Source organism: Drosophila mojavensis, unplaced genomic scaffold (genome assembly GCF_018153725.1).
Source record: "Drosophila mojavensis isolate 15081-1352.22 unplaced genomic scaffold, ASM1815372v1 contig_136, whole genome shotgun sequence".
Lineage (NCBI taxonomy): Eukaryota > Metazoa > Arthropoda > Insecta > Diptera > Drosophilidae > Drosophila > Drosophila mojavensis.
This window is the reverse complement of record NW_025318667.1, coordinates 22,008,836-22,028,609: the sequence shown is the minus strand read 5'-3', so window position 1 is coordinate 22,028,609 and position 19,774 is coordinate 22,008,836. Positions and strand designations below refer to the sequence as shown.

At 40.4% G+C, this 19,774-nt stretch overlaps 3 protein-coding genes across 10 annotated transcripts in view; 2 read left to right on the top strand and 1 right to left on the bottom strand.

Moving 5' to 3' along the window:
• LOC6584459 (Ca(2+)/calmodulin-responsive adenylate cyclase) overlaps positions 1 to 10,548 on the bottom strand; it is a 44,078-nt gene extending 33,530 nt beyond the window's left edge. For 3 of the 7 annotated variants that reach the window (XM_032731970.2, XM_032731971.2, XM_032731972.2), the window contains exons 1-2: positions 10,200 to 10,548; positions 9,274 to 9,423 (exon numbers count right to left, since the gene is read on the bottom strand). The gene's annotated coding sequence lies outside the window, so the exon portion shown is untranslated. The remainder of the gene's footprint in view (positions 1 to 9,273; positions 9,424 to 10,199) is intronic. The other 4 variants (XM_032731969.2, XM_032731968.2, XM_002010078.4 and 1 more) reach the window with 2 other exon arrangements.
• Positions 10,549 to 10,875: 327 nt separating this feature from the next.
• On the top strand, positions 10,876 to 15,996 carry LOC6584458 (SH3 domain-binding protein 5). 2 transcript variants are annotated; one of them, XM_002010077.4, is made up of 6 exons: positions 10,876 to 11,460; positions 11,533 to 11,595; positions 11,689 to 12,107; positions 12,973 to 13,047; positions 13,120 to 14,358; positions 15,700 to 15,996. In XM_002010077.4, exons 1-6 carry the CDS (start codon positions 11,419 to 11,421, stop codon positions 15,896 to 15,898), a joined length of 2,037 nt encoding a protein of 678 aa, XP_002010113.1. In that variant the 5' UTR covers positions 10,876 to 11,418; the 3' UTR covers positions 15,899 to 15,996. The 2 variants fall into 2 exon arrangements, with proteins under 2 accessions (XP_002010113.1, XP_015016769.1); XM_015161283.3 differs by lacking the exon at positions 12,973 to 13,047 and having other exon boundaries at positions 10,877 to 11,460.
• Positions 15,997 to 16,640: 644 nt separating this feature from the next.
• On the top strand, positions 16,641 to 18,534 carry LOC6584457 (integumentary mucin C.1). The gene is made up of 2 exons (XM_032732108.2): positions 16,641 to 17,069; positions 17,151 to 18,534. The coding sequence occupies exons 1-2, from the start codon at positions 16,874 to 16,876 to the stop codon at positions 17,993 to 17,995; spliced, it is 1,041 nt and encodes a 346-aa protein (XP_032587999.1). The 5' UTR covers positions 16,641 to 16,873; the 3' UTR covers positions 17,996 to 18,534.
• The last annotated feature ends 1,240 nt before the right edge of the window (positions 18,535 to 19,774 follow it).

The following is a 19,774-nucleotide window of genomic DNA, read 5'->3' as shown; positions in this document are numbered from 1 at the left end:
TCACCCCGCACCACACCCTCCCACTTTCAGCCGCTTCCAGGTAGAAACTTGCGTAAAGCATGTTCATTTAAGCCCCACAATGAACCGACTTAGCTTACGGAAATTGGCAGCAGGCAGCAGGCAACTGGCAACTGGCAACTGGCATGTGACTGCTGATGAAAACGTGTCCATTCTTATCGGCTACTGAAATAAACGCACGTCATTAAGCAAACAATTAACCAGTTCACAGTATGATCAAAAACTAAAACTGATTGACTAGGCTATACTCTGTAATCAGCTGCAAAATCATTTCAAATTTAAGGTAGACTTGAAAAGGGGCAAAATTATATAAGATCTGTCTGAATTTATAAGAACTGCATAGAAAGGCTTGTTGCTTATGGTAAGTAAATACTCAAAATGATCCAAAATCGGAGTCATTTGATCAAAGCTTTAAGATTAGGAATACTATATAGCTGAAAATATGAGAAATGCATAGAAAGACTTGTTGCATATGATAGGCTAATAATCAAAATGAGATATTTGCTGTCAGCGACAGTTTTAGTCTAAGAGCTGAGTAAAGTTTAATTTCAAAAAGCTATCTACGTGAATTTATGAGAAGTGCTTAGAAAGGTCTGTTGCTATTGGTAGGTAAATAATCAAAAAGAGCTAGTTGATGTCTGTGACACTTATACTCTGAAATAAGTGAACTATGCAAGCTTAAAGTTCACAGTCCGAATTAAGAATACAAAATTGATAAACCCCATTAATTACTTGAATTGATGAGAATTGCATAGAAGGGGCTAGTAACAAAAAATAGCTATTTACTGTAACATTCTGCTGTGCAGTCTGAGAGCTGAGTAAAATCAGAGTTCAAAGCTCTGATTAGGCATACAAATTAAGATATATGCGAATTTCATACAGTAAAGGCGACAACTACAATGCCCTACAAGCATTAACAGATGAGACATGCCAATTCCGAGAGTTCGCCAAGTAGCTGCGAAAAGTCTTCGGCAAACAGCTGCAAAGGGCGAGCGCTGACATGCACGAGGGTGCTCGGTGGCCCTGCACTGGCAGGCCCAATTGGCTGATGAAGTGCCTCTCAGGCACATATTGGATGCTGAAGTGGCCAGCCAAGCGGCTGTGTGCTGTCCAGCTGTCGAGTTGTCCAGTTGTCCAGTTGTCCGTTTTGGGGCAATTGGAGCCATTGGACAGCTCCGGCTGTCAGCTTCATAACGCAAATTGCTGTGTTAATTGTTTGTTCGCCAAGCGGCTTCAGTTTGACAGCCGGCGGAGATAGCTGCTGAATCGAATGAGTTCATGAGTGGCAGGTGAACAAAAAAAGGAGATGGAGATGGCTGCTGTTGCTGTTGCTGTAGCTGTAGTTGTTGCTGTTGCAATGTTGCTAATTGTGGCATTAGTAAATACAATTTTCCCGCTCTCTAGTGTCTGTGTGTGTGTGTGTGTGTGTTTGCCTGTCAAATGCCTCAAATGGCTGTCAGTTAGTCAATCTCCCGCCTTACACTCTCCCGCTCTCCCTTCCTCCCTCCCTATCTCTCCTGTCAGCTTGTGGCTGTTGATTGATTGGCTGCTTTGATTGATCGCTAAGCAGGCGCGGCAAATTCAATTTCGAACCAGTTCAAAATGATGATCATCATGATTTTAATCTTGTTAGTCACATTAACAGACAACAGATGATGTACACACACACACACACACTCACATACACGAACACACACGCACACTCAACATAATTGCTGCTAGGCAGCTAAAGTCTGTCAGATATTCAAGTAATTGAAATATAGTTGTCAAAACATACTCAAAAACCTCTTGAAAATTCTTCGCTTTATGTTTTGACAAGCACACGACAAGTGGCATTCCGATGCACCGAACTTGCCTCGGCCCAAAAGCTTGTTAACCACTTCGATCAACAACAATCAAACAAACAATTGACGCTGGGAAAAACACTTTGGCTTACTTCAGTTTTTGTATATGCTATCGATTCTTTTACATATTTATTTAGTAGCTCAGCTTCCACTTGTGACCTGAGTTATCTAAGCCGTTAGGTCTGTAATATCAAAATATCTATAAATCTGTATAGCGGCTTTAACTTTTAGTTGTTATCGATAACTTGACATCGATTGTTTGTGTCTTTCAGGCGCTGTAGAAGCTCAGCTTGGAGTTGTTCCCAAATCTTGTGCGTCTATAATATCAAAATACTTATAAATCTATTTAATTATTTTACTATTAGTTCTTATCGATAACTTGACATCGATTGTGATTGGTCACTTAAGTTCTGAAAACTGTTATATCAAATTATCTATAATTGTAATTTGCTTGCTGCTTTTACTATTAGCTGTTATCGATAACCTGCTATCGATTGTGATTGTGATCGGTGAATCACAGCTTGGAGTTGTCACCTAAGTTCTGAAAATTGTTATATCAAATTTTCTATAATTACAATTTGCTTATTGCTTTAAATATTAGCCGTTATCGATAGCTTGTCATCGATTGCTTACGCTTTTCAAGCGCATTTCATAGTCGACTCTTTCTTAACTTGGCTATGGCTGTTACAGCAACTATAGCAACAACAACGACAACAACATGCGCTTTATTTCGTCAACGGCGCGAACATTACAAATTTGTTGCGCGTGCGCAGCAACGACATCGCGTCGCAGCTGACGCCGACGCCGACGCCGAAGCCTCTGTCGACGCTGTCGATAACTGCGCATACATTTTACGAATTGAAACGGACCCGCGCGCGCGCTCAGTTTGCTTTGTCCAGCCAGCGATTTTCTATTTCACTTTTAATTTCCACATCATCGGACTTGGTACGCCGCCGCTGCATCTACTATGTGTAGACAGTTGCAGTTGCAGTTGCAGTTAACATCGTGTGCCCCGTCAGTGCGTCCAACTGGCGGCACGTCTTTGTCAGGGTTGCCAGCGTGAGTTCATTTTAATTGCCAGCGCATTCCGTTGCCGTTGCTAGAGTCGTTGCGAGCCTGGCCCAAGGGGCATTCAAGCTGCGTCAGACCGTTTGCAACAGGCAGCCGAAGGTCTGCACTCAAACGACACCACTCAACGCCAGCCCCACATTCGTGCACATGCCTATCGAGCACTATCGTTCGATAAATGATTGTTGGCGCTGAATGTAAAGTCATAGAGAATGCGCTTAGGCTGACAGGCGCGATTTAATACTAGAAATAATTGAGATTAAGATTAAATGCTGGTGTATGTGACTGTGAATGTAGAGTAGGTACTGCTAACGATAGTTATCGTTAGCTATAGTTATCGTCATCTTGCTCGTTATCGTAATCATTTCAAAAATAACTTTCGTTAGCTATAGTTATCGTCATCTTAATCGTATTCATTTCAAGAAAAAAAATTTAATGATATGCTTCACTTAACATATTTCTAGCAGTTATCGTTTATCGATAATTACTAAACTAGTTAATATTAACCATAATCTGCAAACTTAGCTGATTGTCGTGTTAAGCTTCATATAAGCGTATTTGTGCGAATTTCCAATAACATATCGATATCAATATCGTGTATCGATGAGCAGTATATGATTATCAAATCATATCGGCGATTTCAAATATTAATACTAATCTACCATAATGCTAGGGCAATACTTTTTTTACTTGCCCATCATAGTTGTTTTATGTTACAAAAAACCTAGATAGTTATCGATAGCTGAGCATGTTCATAAATAGTGATGCTCTAAGCATTTCTATATATAGCAACTGTTTTATTCGCTTTTGTTGCTAGACATGTTTCCCTCAAAGCGGCCACAGACACGCGATTTACAAATATTATGCAAATACATAAGCGCGCAGGCCATAAATAATCGATAAATGAATGCTCATGGGCTGTTTATAGGGTATTTAGAGAACGCTATGCTGAGCTTTGCAGCAGCGGCGATTGTAAATGATTTGCGAGTTGCAGTTAACTTCTGTATCTGTCTCGCTATATGTATCTGTATCTGTATCTGTATTTGTGTCTGTGTGTGTGTGTGTGTTTGTTTTTAATTTCTTAGCTACTCCGTTCAGTGTTTTTGTGACTCGCTGGCTTGCCTATTCGCAGTCACCCTGCCACATTTGGGCGCAAACAAATTAATTTTTGCGCCTACATAAAGCTAATTGACTTGAATAGCGGGCCGTCGAGCCGTCTGTGTTGCTTGCGGCTCTTAATTGTGGCCACAATTAATAAAGTCGCCGCTCCGAAAGTCAGCTCAACGCTATCTGCATCTTGGTGGCGCCACCTACACCCGCAACGGCCGCAACAGCCGCAGCCTCAGTCGTAGTCGCAGCGGCAACCGGAGCAGCCGCAATGAAAGCTGACAAAATGCCGCTTGACCTACAATTTGTCAAGAGAGGAGGCGGACAGCCGTGAGCATAAAGACGCCCATGTGCTGCACGTGTGATTGGGTCAACTCAGGTGGCGCCCTCAGCGGAAGCGTATCAAGTGCATGTCACACACGCACACTCACACACACACACACACACACAGGGGGCGAGGCAAAAACTATGCCAAATGCTTTGGTTAATTAGAAATCAATTGAAACGCATATATCGTATAAGTAACTAGCTAGCAACAACAACAATCTGACGACCCAAATAAGTTTCCCATTGCCTCAACCCGCGGCGCCTGCGTCTTCAACATTGTTAACGTTGTCGCTGCCACTGCCGCTGCTGTTGCCGCTGCTGCTGCCACCGTTGGGTGGCATGCAAACCAAACTGAATGCAATGCAACGAGAGAACCAGTTTCTCTGCACAGCACAGAACCCGCCACATCATCTCTCTCTCTCTCTCTCTCTCTCTCTCTCTCTCTCTCTCTCTCTCTCTCTCTCTACACACTCCTTCACCTCTCGATCGACTCCTCCCCAGTTTTATCGTTCATTTGGTGTGTCAACTTGGCTATCTTAAAAATGCTTAATTGCTCGACTTGCATAAAAAAAAAAAACAACAACATACGAAAGAAGAGTAAGAAAATAAAATCAAAAACTAATCGATAGCCCCAAGCAGAGGCGGATCGAAGTACTCGGAGAGCGACAGCAAACACACTGAGCAACAGCCTTATCGTGGCCACGTTCCCCCAGCTGCTACAGGTGCAAGATCACACCTTCCACACAATCGCCCAGTTGTCATCGCGCAGACAATTAACAATCTGTAATAATGTCAACTGATTGGACGGGCGCAATAAGTTTTAATTCTGTAGACGACAGAGAAGTCATTTAAGGTGCTTTCAATCAGGATCTATCGAATCACATTGCAAATCACTTTTTTTGGAATTGATTTGCCCTGTAACCAATGGGATTTCATGGTTGTATGAAGTTGAGGGACGTGGCCAATCGTAAGCTGTGCATAAACTTTCAAGCAGACTGTGTTGATCTAGACCGACCATCCATTCATGTACTCCGCCTTTCCATTATTCTACAGTACGCCAATGCCTCTTTTCCTGCGCCTTTTCCTACGCCAATTCCTGCTCTCGTCCGTTAGGGTATGAATTCCTTCGTCCGATCATCCCACCATTCGCCTGTCTGTCGATTTATAAGCATATTCGCCCGTGTATCCCAGCCTACGCCCGTATTGACGGGCCGTATAGACGTCCGCTCATCCCACATTTCGTGCGTCCGTCAATATATATGTTCATCTCTCCTTCATTCAATCTATCAATCCGTCCATCTGTCAGTCCGCCCAATTACCTCTCCTTATATGCGTCCACCCATACCACCTTTCGCCATCTGTTCGCCAATGTATCTGATCCTCCATCCGTCTGTCATTCCATCCATCTATTAGTTCATCCGTCCGTGCGTTCCCTCTTACGTCCGTCCCATCTCATCTTTCGTCCCTTCGTCCAATCTATCTGCCCCCCTATACTACCTCCCACCTCGATCTCGAAATGCACAACATATACATGTAAAATATGAAATTTATAGCGAATTTGATAGCACAAGTATTCATCTGAGCCTCGTTTGTTTTCCTTGTGCCTGCACCTTACATAATAATAATAAAATAACAATTGCAAAAATAACAGCATTATGAATATGAATATAAATAACATAACGAATCGTTTGACTATCGTATTGCAAGTAGAATGCGAGCAATTTCTTTGTTATTGAATTGTCGCAAGTGACACGGACACCCACACCGACACACGCACACACACACACACACGCAGGCAAACAGCCAAGCAGGCAGCCCCAACTGCCCCACTCATTTACCTTATGTACCTTCTCATCGGGCTCGCGTCATGCCACATTTTAGTATAGTTCAAGTTCCAGTCGAGGTGCTTGCCACCCAATGCACAATTTGCATGCATGTCACGTTCTTGGGCTTTGAGTTAGACATTGTCACCTGCCTGCCTGCCTGCCTGCCTGCCTACCTGCCTACCTGTCTGTCCGCCCCCCTGTCACGCACACACCTTGCGCTGCCTTCTCATAATGCATAAAAGACTAAAATCAATTAACAAGCAAAGTCGATTTCAATCTTTTGTCAGTGTGTGTTTGTTTGTGTGTGTGTGTGTGTGTGTGTGTGTGTGTGTGTGTGTGTGTGTGTGTGTGTGTGTGTCTGGCTCTCCAGATCTTCATGGATTACCTAAATCCATTGAAAAGATGCAAGTTGCAAGTGGAGCCTGCTGCCACACCACTGCGGTGTTGCATGCAACGCGTGTGTCAGGCTGCGGAGGGCGGCTCTGATATTGTTAAGTTGTCAAATTGGGCATGGGCGCAACGCACAGACAAAGTTACAATTACATTTTGCGCTTCATCCTGATAAAAACGTTGGCGGCGCTGCTAAACGTGCTGCTTTGTCTGAATTTGCAATGCGTGCTGCAACAACAACAGCAACAACAACGGCGGCAGCGGCAGCAGCAGCAGCAGCAGCAGCGGCAGCACCACCAACAACAAGAATGCGGTCACAGTTCATTGAACCGCTAGAAATGCAATGCAAGTAGCTCATAATGATGCTGCAGCCAGATGATTATGATGTTAATGACGTGCCACAGATGCAGATGCACACGATAATGAAGATGCTGACGATGATGATGACGATGTAGACGATGATGGAGTTTCAGTGGCAACTGGCACTTTAGCGCGTCAGTTAGATGAAAAAAAAAAAAAAAACACCTCCAGCGGCTCAAGTATCGAAGCAGAGAGAACACAACGATTTGACAATGGAAGCAAAAAGAGTTGTCAGAGGTGCATATATAATGTATATAAATATATATGCCCATACATATGCATGCATATGTGTGTGTGTGTGTGTGTGTGGCACTTGAACGACAAAATTCAATGCCAAAAGGGTAATATTATGCGATATGCATGTCTATATGCAAATCACACATGTGCTACGAATGCCTGGGAAAGGTCAGACTACAGAGAAGATTCGCTAATAAACAACCATTCTACATAAAACATCATTTATGGTTATTGAAAAAAATAATTTCGATAGGTTTCAAAATTTAGTACAAATCTAGTCTCTTTCAAGTCTTTAAACTAGATACAGTATGGACTCTACTAACGGACAGCTTCGTGACTGCATCTATTTTCCATTCAAATTTTGGAAACCCAGTTTAAAATGCGCACATTAATGATATCATTTTCGTAAATCATTTGAGTGTTTTCCACTCTCAGTAAATCCATTCAAAAATGAAAAGCGCAAAGAAACATTTGCATAATTAACATTCGAAATAGATTAACAAAAAGATATATATATTTGAATACTCCTAGACTTTGATTAAATGATAAACCAAAACTTTTACACTCGTATTGTATAAGAAATAGTTAATCTAAGCCTAACTTCTCTAACAAAAGTGTAAAGTGCGTTTAAATAATAATCTCATTATAATTTTAGTCACCAAGTATAAGTAGGGTCTATTAAATCCCTGTCTGACTTCTGCAGTATACGCTAAAGATATATACAAATAAAAGCTTATACAGCATAAACTAAAGATATGTACAAATAAAAACTCTATACTGCATAGGCTAAAGATATATACACATATGTATATTGTATAATTAAGAGTTACTCCATACCTGTCTTATACATACAGCATAAACTCAGTTTGTATTGAAACCAATTACAAATATTCTTCCATCAAATTATCTTATAACTTAAACTCTTTCAGATGCCACACATATTTTTATCTTCAGCCAGATTCCAACTTCCTCTTTTCGCCCTCAAATTGAGTTGAGAAATGCTCGAATGAATTACTAAAAAATAAAACGAGCAAAAAATCGCAGCAAAACCAGCCGGCAAAAGGCAAAGGAGAAAAGATAACAAAAACAAAAAACGGAAAACCAAAAATCTCGCGTCTCAGCCGATTCCCACTTGCAACTTCGACTTCCCATCCAAGCAGCTGCTGCTTGTGCTTCTTTCCAGGCTTCCGGCACCCTTTGATCTATTTTGGGCTGCCGAGTCGCCCCAGCGAAGGGAAGCCAATGGAGCCCGTATGCGAAACTTCAAAAAATTAATAATAAACAAAGTCATCCATGAACTAAAAACACAATAAGAATCAGTTCTATAAATGTAAGAGGTTACGTTAGCTTGATTACTCACACTTTTATATATAACCAACTAAATGAGAAATCTATATGAATAAGTCTGATGTAAAAAGGATTTGACTGCTGTTTGTTTTTTTTTTTTTTTAATTTTTATATATTTTTGAAATATATATCGAACAAAGCTTTTTATTCATTTCAATGTGCACATGAAGTATAAGAGCACATTGATCGAAAAAGGATAATCAATGATAAAAATATATATTGTGTGCTATAGACATATCTAGACACATATTTAAAGGCGGACATAGATGAATAAAATAGGATCAGATAAACATATTTTGTGGGTTGCAATTAAAGACATCGCATACGTATAAGAGTAAGAGGAATCATCAACAGTAAATAATGTATGTACATGTACATATATGATGTATGTTTTGCAACATTACAAGTGTTTATGTATGTATTTGTAAAGGCAGTCGTATAAGAGCCAAGGATAAACTCCCTTAAATACTCATAAACTATATTATATACATACTAGCAGACGGTTAAAGATCTTTCTTGTACGAGTGCAGAGCAAAGAGATCGCCCAGTAGAAAATGTTAATCCCTGTCAAACAAGCTCTTCACGTCTGTCCACAGCTCGCAGTGGAGGGGGGGAAGAGAAAGTGAATGGAGCGTGTGGCCAATAAGAATCTTAATGATAAGATGCTTATCAACAGCAACAAATAAGAAAATCACAATAAAACAACATCCGAAAAAAATAATAATACAAATAAAATATTAGAAACTTACCCAAAAGCAAACGAAGACGTTGCAACGTTGAAGTTGACGTTGTTTTTATTTTCAATAGATTTTGTTTTTTTTTTTTTTTTCTCTATATCCCTCTCTCGCTCACACACTCCCTCTCTCTTTCGCCGTTTTCGGCTTCTTGATGATGCAGCGCTGCAAGAGGAAATTACGTATAAGCTGGCGAGGAAGCAGAAGAGCGAGAGCCAAAGGAAGATGCATAGCAAGAGCAACAACAACAACAACAGCAACAACAATGCAGTACATGAATATTTATTCTAATTGAAAGTTTTTGGCTACCATTAAGCACCCACACCCACACACACACACGCATACATGCAGCAAGTGCTATGTGCATGTGTGTGTGTGTGTAAAAGGGGTTTGTTGCTGCAGCGGCAACGGGCGCTGCAAAAGTTGGCGCTTGCGTCACGTCAACAGCGCCGTCTGCAACATCAAATCGAATTTTCCAAAAAACAAAAAAAAAACCAATAAAATAAATAAAAAGCAAAAGAAGAAAATGAGAAACCGAAACAAAAACAAAGAAGAGCCACAAAAAAAACCGACACGGCCAAATAGAAGAAGCAGACCAAGAGGAAAACGAGTTAAGGCGCAGACAGCAAAAGACAATGCTGCTGCTGCTGCCATCGCGTCCCAGTCGACGCCGCAGTCGCCGTTGTCGTTGCCGTTGCTGTCGGCGTCGCTGTCGCCACAGTCTTTGCTGCCGTCACTTGCTGCAAGCAGCACAGATAAAAGCAGCCAAAGACAGCCAAAGCAAACGCAACAATAGCTGCCGCAGCGGCAGCCGCCACATTTTCTTGTTGCTGTTGTTGTTGTTGCTGTTACAATATTTTGAAAATATTATTTGTTTACGCGCGTCTTGTTAACAGAGAGAAAAAATCATCTAAAGTTTTGTTTGATTATGCCAGGCTTACGTTTCAATATTTTGACGCCTTTTAGTTGCGCCCGCGCATCTTCCAAAAACAAAAAACAAAAAAAAAAAAAAAAAAAAAAAAAACGGCCAACAACAAAAAAGCCAAGGAACACCACAAACTCTTTACACTAGACACCAGAACCGTAAAAAAAAGCTAATAACACTTTGCAATATGTGTGCCAACCACTTGCGCCGAGACTTTAGTTGCAAGCTGCTGCTGTTTAATAATTACTTTATGTTAATTATTTCTTGATTTTGTTAGCAGTTTAGTTCTTAAGTTAGGACAACAGTGCAGCAGCTGTTGAGCGACACGAATACCGCGCGCAACGAAAACAAAATGAAGACTAACAACTAACGATAGCAATGTGATTGCAAGCGCAACGCCCCAAAATACCAAAAAGCAACAATACAATAAAATACCGCACAAATATACCAAGTACATATGACGACTGAAAATGCGTATAAGCCCAACAAATCAATTCTGTAAATGAACGTCGTATTTATTTTCTGAAGCATATAAAATTGTTTAACATTAAATTGATTTCTAACTGTTAGTTTCAAACATGCAACAAATATATAAGGTCATACTGTCACACAGTGCTGCCAGACAAATTATATTTGTATACTAACAGAATGTATCTGAAGCTCACAATAGAGGGCGCCACAGCTTGCACTCGGTGGTTGTGAGCTATAAAATCAACGGGAAAAAGCGCTGCTACTGCTGCCCTCGCCGCTAATTTGTGAGAGTGAAACATTGAATGAAAACTAATATAAATAAACATATTGGGCACAGTATTACTATAGTGTCACGGGAGTGAACAAAAGTGTGACAAACAATAATAATTTCAATTCATTTGACATTTTTCAAGCTATTGCTTCTCGGCGAACTCAATGTGCATTGAGAGCTTTCGGCCATTCAGTCAGCTGGGACGCACTTTTTTTTCGTATTGTGTTTGCATTTGCCAAAAGCTGTGCTCGCTGTGTTGTCATCGTTATGTGTGTACGCATTGTTGTTGCCACAAAAGCTTTTTCAACTAATAACTGCTGCGCTTAATTTTCCACTTGGTGAATCGAATTGACACAGTTGCAATCAGAATCGAATTGAAAACAGCAAACGGCTGCACTTCATCCGCCATGATAGCCAAGTGACAAAGCTCGTTAATTTCTGAACCCCATTTGACTTGGTTAATTACGGTTCGATTTCAACGGGGACAGCTGCAATGTCAACGGAAAGCAATACGCCCGTGGATCCGCGTGTCCAGGTATTTGCCCTATATACATAGACTGCATCCCTCCATCCACTATTTCAATCGGCTAATTGGTTTACATTCCAGATTGAATTAGAAAAGCTCAACACAGCGACGGACAATATCAATAAATATGAAGTGGAGCTCGATGTGAGTTTTATTATTGATTTTTATTATTTTTTTTTTATGCATTACACATCGTTTCTTATTTACTTTATATAACATTCACTGTCTCCCGTGCAGGAGGCGAAGTGCGAATTTAAGCGTCTGCTGGCGGAGAGCGTGGTGCGGATCAAGGCCGCCGCCCACAAGCTGGGCAACTCGATAGACGCCGCCAAACCCTACTACGAGTCGCGCATCTATGCCGCCCAGTTGGCCAAGGAGACACAGCTGGCGGCGGCCAATCATGAGAAGGCCAAGTCCATACACGCTGCCGCCAAGGAAATGGTCTATCTGGCCGAGCAGGGTCTCGGCGAGAAGTCGACGCTGGACACCGCCTGCCAGGAGATGCTCAGCCATGCGGCCAGCAAGGTCAATCAATCCCAATTGGAGGTGACCGACACGCGCAACGCCCTCAAGATGTGCCAACTGAAGCTCGAGGTGGCCAACAATCGCGTAAACAAGCTCCAAGGGCAGCTCAAGCAAGCATTACGCTCCTCCAGGTATCTAATTGGACTCCAATTTGATTTCTTTTTTGATGCTCTGGCAGAGTGAATATTCAGTTTTAAATAGGGTTTTAAAGGGTCTTAACTGGTTTGAGAATTTTTTAATTTGCATTTATTAAAGTTTATCTTATTTTTAGATTTATTGACGAAATTTTTGAATAATATTATCTTTTATATTTTGAAAATTATTATGTTAATAATTATGAGTATAGCAGAACTTGAAAAGAAGTTTTTAATTTTTGACAATTTTGAAATGTGAATAATCTGAAAATATGGTACATGTATAATAATATTTATATTATATTTTAAAACTGCGAATATATATTATATTTTAATATTATAATATATTATATTATAATATTCATATTATATGAAATAAGCTTATCCCAGTTTTCAAATATGTGAAATATAAATATTACATATAGATATTCTAGATATTTCATCTACATATATTTATTGCAATATGATTTATTTCAAACATATATATAATGATATCTAGACATTTAATTTTAAAAATATTATAATATAGTATACATATGTAAGTACATATATATACATAGATATATGTATTCATAGAACAAACCCAGGTGCTCATTTTTGATCCAGGAGCTTTTCAAGATAATTTGTTACTTATGATAGTTACTATATATACATATGTATGTTTACAGAATAAGCCTATCTTATATATATATTGAATCCCTATATGATCATATTCTAATTCGATTTAGTTGCCACTCTGCCAGAACATCTTTGGTTTGATTTTTTTTTTTGTTTTTGTATTTTTAGTTTTTGGTTCTACTTTCGGTTCTATTTCGTTCTCTTCTTTTGGTTTCTTCTTGTTTCTTCCTCTTCTTCTTCATAGATTGCAGCTGCGGCGCAATTTACTTTTGTTGAGATACTTTAGCATTTTGCACGCTTTGTATTGTATCCAGTGCTCGTGAGTATGCGCTGCTCACCTGCCGCCAATGCCACGCCCACTAATCTAGCTGATAATCGCTCGTTAATGCAGGCCCTACTATGAGACGCGCGCGAACTACAACGGACTGCTGAAGGCGCAAAAGCTGCGCGTCAACGAGCTGGAGGCCAAGGTCAGCGCCGCCAAGTTGACCTACAACGAGGCCCTGAAGAATCTGGAGCAGATCTCCGAGGATATACACAGGCAGCGGCAGCAGCGCAACAATTTGCTTAACTACGAGGCAATGCTGCGCCAGGTGGATGCCATCGATTCCCACCAGCAGCAGACGCAGCAACAGCAGCAGCAGCAGCTCCAGTCAGAGTCGGAGCAGCTGCAGCTGGATGAGCCGGAGGAGGAGTACTTACGCATGCCCGATCGGCTGGGCAGCGGCGCCAGTTCGCCGCGCCAGAGGCACCCCGATCCGCACGACTGTCCGCATCTGCTGCACGACTTCGAGACGGTGTTGACCTTCCCACAGAAGCTGGCCGGCGGCATGCACAAGTCGGCCAGCACCAGCGCCACGGATGGCGACAATAATCTGTTCGCCCAGGCGCAGGGTCTGCACGGGCCGTACGAGGTGAAGCCGCGCTCGGAGTCGGGCAGCAGCTCGCTGGCCTCGGCCTCGGCTTCGGCATCGGCATCGACGTCGGCCCCGCCGGCGGACAACGACATCGATCAGTGGACGGAAATACGGCTCTCGCACTCGGACAGCACCAGTTCGAGCTATTCGAATCAGTCGCTGCTGGAGCAACAGGCTCTGGATGGCGCCGGCAGCCTGGGCGGCCACGGTTTGGGCTATGGCCTGGGCGGCCTGGATGCGGATGCACAGTCGCAGCACTCCACATCCTCGTCGGATGAGCCCAAGCGCAAAGTGACCTGCACGACGATATTCCAGGACGATAGCAGTGGCATCGGCCTGGCCGGCCAGCAGATGAGCCGCAAACAGAGCCTCAGCCAGTGGCTGTCGCGTTCGAATAGCTTCAAGAGCAGCGGACGACGGCAGAGTCTAGATCTGTTGATCGATGCCGGCGACAAGGTGAAGGATGTGTTTAGCTACGGTTTTCAGAAGGTCGGCCGTAGTCTGGAGCGGCGCAATAGTGAATCGGAAATGGCCAACGATGGCGGCGAGACGGATGCGCTGCTTGCAGCAACAGCAACAGCAGCGGCAGCCGGTGCAGCTACAACGACGACGACAGCGACGGCAGCGGCAGCGGCAGCGAATGCCTCAGCTGGCAGCAACAATAGCAGCGGCAGCAGCAGCGGCGGTGCCGGCGATTTCTTTTTGTTTAGCAGGTCAGTAGATGGCAGCGGACGCAGCGCCGCCGGCGTCAACGTCGGCGTTGGCAGCAGCCTACTCTGCACGCTGCAGAATCGCCTGACAAAGCTCATTTGATCAAATCGGACAAGAAATCAAACAGATCGATAAACGATAAACCGATTTACCGCCAAACTGCTATTCCAAATTCAAACTGCACTCACTCAAAAAATTAAAAAAAAAAAAAAAAAAAAAAAACTTTAAACAAAAAGAAAAACTCCCAAATGCTTCAACTACTGCAAGAACTAATAATAATCAGCTACTGCAATTAACTAAATTCCTAAATGCTCGATAACAAAAAGTAACGAATTGGCTGCTTTAATTTGGTATATTTGCTCTTTCAACACACATTCGATTACAACAACCACAAAAACAACAACAACTACTACAGTAATAACAACAATCAATCAATCAATCAACCAACAACAACAACAACAACAAATACTACTACTACTACTACAATAACAATCAACTAACCGCATTGCACGCACGCACGCTTCTCAAAAACAAAAACTAAAAACCAAAGTCAAAAATCTACTTTTAACAAATTTGTATGTACTGCAAATACTTTTTATTTGTGTGTGTGTGTGTGTGTGTATGTGAGTGAGTGTGTGAGTATGTGCATGCGTATGTATGGGAGTGTGTATATGAGAGTGTATGTATATCTGTGTGTATCAGTGTGTTTTGGCGTCATGAAATAACTTTTATTATTCTTAATTTGCAATTCATATTTTTGAATTGAACATAGCCAATTTAATTTTAATTTTTTAATTTCATTAAATTTAATAACAACATAAGTTGAAAGATTTATATTAAAGCTTAATTATGAATGTATAATTCATAAAAAGAAAATCATTAAACTAAAAAAAATTTTTGTTTTATTTATTTGTTTTAATTTTATTTATTTTTTAATATATTGAAATTGTATTATGAAATATACTTTTCAATTTCAATTCATTCAACTAAATATTTTTAGCATTCATTATTTTCATTTTCAACCGAAATGAATGAGCATAAAGTTATTTCAAGAAACCAAATACACTTATCGATGTGAACTAGTTGCTGATTTGTAATATTTCCTTTTTTTCGATTCGATTCATTAGATTTCATTAAGCATAAATTTTCATGCATCCATTCTGCTTCAAACTTTGCCAAGCTTCTCTCTCTATCTGTACATCTTTCTCACTATCTCTCTCTCTCTCTCTCTCTTTCTCACACTCTTTTGTCTCTTTCCATCACATTTGCGCCTACTTTAATCTGTTGTCTTTGGCTATCTCTGTTTTTGGTGTTACACAATTACAACAACAACTACTTTACAGATCCTCAGAACCCAAAGAATTACTATCCGATGAGCAGGTTGAGAATTTGCTATTGAATCACATGGTTGATGAGCACGGCGTCATCATTGTGGAGGAATTAAAGTCACCAACGGCCGCAGCACTCACAACCCGAACATCGGCAGCAACAACAACACCAACCAGCTTACAGCAGCAGCAACGAGCTGCTTTATTATTTTAAGCCTGAGCTATCATAGTTAAAATCCGGAGCTGCTGCATATACCATTTCCCAAGCAATTAGTATGAGGCGTACATATCACTTGACATCATTCAATCCACTGTGAGGTGGATCGGCAGGAGCTGCCCGAGATCATTCAACTGCTTTCTTTTAACGCATAGCTTCTCGCTATGCTCTATTCCTAATATGTGCAATAATGTTGTTTAGCGTACAAAGTCAAACAAAAAACAAAACAAGTTACATTTTATGCTGTTCTGTAATTGAATTAACTAACTAAAGCTAGTCCTAGGCAAAATGCATACAAAAAGAATCAGTTAGAACAAAAATATATAAAATTACCAAAAAAAAAAAAAAAAAAAAACAAAAAACACACAATTCAAAAGAGATAAACCGTAAAATACAAAATAATTATAGAAATTATACAGAGTACGTTATAAATATACATACATATTAATATTGACTTAAATTATGTCTTTTTTTTTTATTAATTTGCCATCAAGTAAATTATTTAAATTAACGTTTTCCTGTCGATAGCACAAAGCGCACTCATCGATAATAATTGGTGCACGATTTTTACTCGGGCAGTGAAAAAGAAAACAGCTTTTGTAAGTGAGCAGCTATCTGCATGAGTGCGATGTTCTTTTTAAATATTATTTGTGACTTTAATTGTATACGAAAAATAAATCAATGACGTTGAAAATATGACATAGTATTATAATTCAGCTAGTTATAAATTCTAAATGACATCTCATATTATTTCTGAATACACAACTTGGGTTGGCAAGCGAGGGATGGGACTTGATATTCCTATCGTATATTTCGCAAATACACTTGTCACATTCATTCATATCGATACCAGTAATCGAACTGTTGTGCATCGCTATTGAGCTCCAAGATATTCCAAATAAAAGCAAAAGGCAATCCGCTGCCAAATTTAGCAACTGCAGCACATTTCACACGGCTGCATCAAAGTGAAAAATGAACGTGCTTCCGGTGCTTTTACTCCTGCTAATGCAGCAGCTAACAGCCGTATCGCTGGCCCAAGCGGATCAAATAGCAATTGGAACTCCAGCTAGTTCCAATGCAACCAAACTATCCATGGTTGGGCCAAACAACAGCACCAGTAATGCAACAACTTTGAACGAAGCTAAAAGTGCTAACGCATCATCATCAGGTATGTGTATTCGAGTTCTCAGATATACAATTTATACATTATTGATATACATACATAAATGTATGTCATAAATCTTGACAGATATAGCCCATCCATTGCCAGTGAACAAACCGGTCAAGGTCAACGCCACGGCGGACCAATCTCCGGTGCTAGCGCGTGGCGTTACCAATACGGACAGAGCTACTGTGGTGAAGCTACCAGCGTCCACACCAGAGCCGCAATTACCTAAAGCATCGAATACGACAACAACAACAATAACGCCGATAACACAACAAACCAAATCAACGGTCAAGACGGACAAAATAGTGGCCGATGGCGTATCGCTGAGTGACATCAAGAACAACAACGGCAACGGCAACGTCAATGGCAATGGCAATGACAGCAAGAACGATAATAATAATAATAATAGCAGCAGCAGCAGCAGCGGCACCACCGTAACTATCAATACAACAACAGCAGCTGTTATCAATGGCACAGCCACAAATAGTAGCAGCAGCAGCAGCATCGCCGCCACGCCAACATCAACAACTTCTACTTCATCAACAACTACTACTACAACCACAACAACAACCACATCCACGACAACGACCACAACTACTCCAAGCACCACAACCACAACCACAGCTCGTCCCAAAAAGCCAACCGTCACCAGCAGCATGGCGAAACAAATTGAGGGTGAGAAATTGGATATGAGTGCTCTCAACGGTGGCAGCGTTGCACCGCATGTCTTGCCCGTGCAGCAGATGAGCAGCAGCCTGGTAAATCGTGGCGAGAACGAATACATCGTGCCCATCGTAACCGTTATGCTGGCTGTGCCGCTCGCCATAGCCGTATTCATTGTGGGCTACAGGCGCTTCCGTGATCTATGGACAACGCGTCACTACAGGCGCATGGACTTTCTGGTCGATGGCATGTACAACGATTGACGAAGGCGCCATCAGCAGCATCAACAGCAGCAGGAGCTGACTGCAAGTGAAGGCGGTGGAGGTGCTGGAGGTGCCACGCGGCTGCCGTAGCGCAAACGAATTTGATAAAGCACAGCAAATAATTGGAAAGATTATTAATTGTTAAGATATTATTATTATTATTATCATTATTATTCTTATTATTTGATTTCTGCATGGAATGCAAAAACAGAAGCAATGAGCGAGAGCCACAGTGTGGGCGAGAGTGAGAGAGAGAGAGAGAGAGCAATTGATACGAGGCGCATGTTATAGCGGGGCAACGGCACAGACTAAATATACACACATACACACACACACACACCCACACACATTGCTCAGTCAATTAAAACATTGAGAATATTTGTATAGCTGTTGTTTGTGCGTGTGTTTGTGTGTGCAAGAGTAATTTCCAAGAATATATATACACATATATAGTATATACCCAGCGGCCAAATCGAATATGTTGATAAGATTCAAGCGTAGCGCAAAGCAAAACAAAAATTAAACTCATTGAATGAAAATATTGCCAGCATTTGATTAATAGCTTAACATTTAATTTCTGCATTTTCTAATATCAATCTATTTACATATACAAATATATATATATATATATATATATATATATATATATATATATATATATATATATATATATATATATATATATATATATATATATATATATATATATATATATATATATAGATATATGAATGTATGTCTCCGTATATAGTTATACATTTATACTACCTTTAAACTATGCAACAAAGTTGTAGAAGGAATATTTCAATACTTAAGGCGCAATTAGCAATCAATCATAAATTATACTATACAAATCTTATTGTAAACCATTTATATGTAAATGTATATTATATATATATAACCAAAATGTGCCTTACAGCTCTCAATAATGCTGTATCATATATACACACATCTATCTGTTCGGTAACAATATCTTATAGACTTTCAGATCTTGGCAAAGTAATTGATCTACGAACCAAAAACAAAAACAAATACAAAAACAAAACAGAATTGGATTTAGCCAGCTGTATAAAGAGAACAATATGGAAAGAAAACAAAAACAAAGCGCGCATTTATTACATAATAATTTGTTATAAACGAAACTATTACAATAAAGCAAATGCAGTGTAACCAATAATAATAAAGTAGAGAACCTTGAGTCAATTTGCCTTCGGGCAGCATGAAACATGCGTAACACGCATCGAGAGTCCAACAACAGCAACAACAACACAAATTGTATACAACAAATGTGAAATGCATTGGCAAAACGATTTTGTTCTGCGAAAATAACACGCACTGCCAAAACACGAAAAATATAATCTTCAAACGAGCTATTGCCTATATCAGATATTACTTGTTGGCTATTAGAAGTCGACAAAAAAAACCAATTGCAATTTGTTATAGATATATCAATTATATGTTACTATTAAACCAAATGATTATCAGTTATCTCGAATCATTCATTTCAAGTTTCATTTATTGGAATATTTATTTTACCCCTCTCTCAGACAGCAGCGCCTCTCTATGTGATTCCCACAAATTCAAGCAAGTGTGAGCGACAGTCCAAGTATGATATCAAATTGATGCAGCTGCTAAAGCTGACAAATGCATTGAGAATTACAGAGAAAGGCGCTACTGATAGTCATTATACTAAAAGGGAAGGCAAGTGTAATCCAACTGAAAAGCCAAATACTTTTAACCCCAAATGTGTTAGAGAAATAGTTATGCCTGGTATGCCAC

Bases quoted from the DNA above. Each gene is read 5' to 3' on its own strand.
- LOC6584458 (XM_002010077.4), top strand. From the start codon at position 11,419: ATGTCAACGGAAAGCAATACGCCCGTGGATCCGCGTGTCCAG. The intron at 11,596-11,688 runs GTGAGTTTTATT...TCTCCCGTGCAG, and splicing joins AATATGAAGTGGAGCTCGAT to GAGGCGAAGTGCGAATTTAA. The intron at 13,048-13,119 runs GTGAGTATGCGC...TCGTTAATGCAG, and splicing joins TTGTATTGTATCCAGTGCTC to GCCCTACTATGAGACGCGCG.
- LOC6584457 (XM_032732108.2), top strand. From the start codon at position 16,874: ATGAACGTGCTTCCGGTGCTTTTACTCCTGCTAATGCAGCAGCTAACA. The intron at 17,070-17,150 runs GTATGTGTATTC...AAATCTTGACAG, and splicing joins TGCTAACGCATCATCATCAG to ATATAGCCCATCCATTGCCA.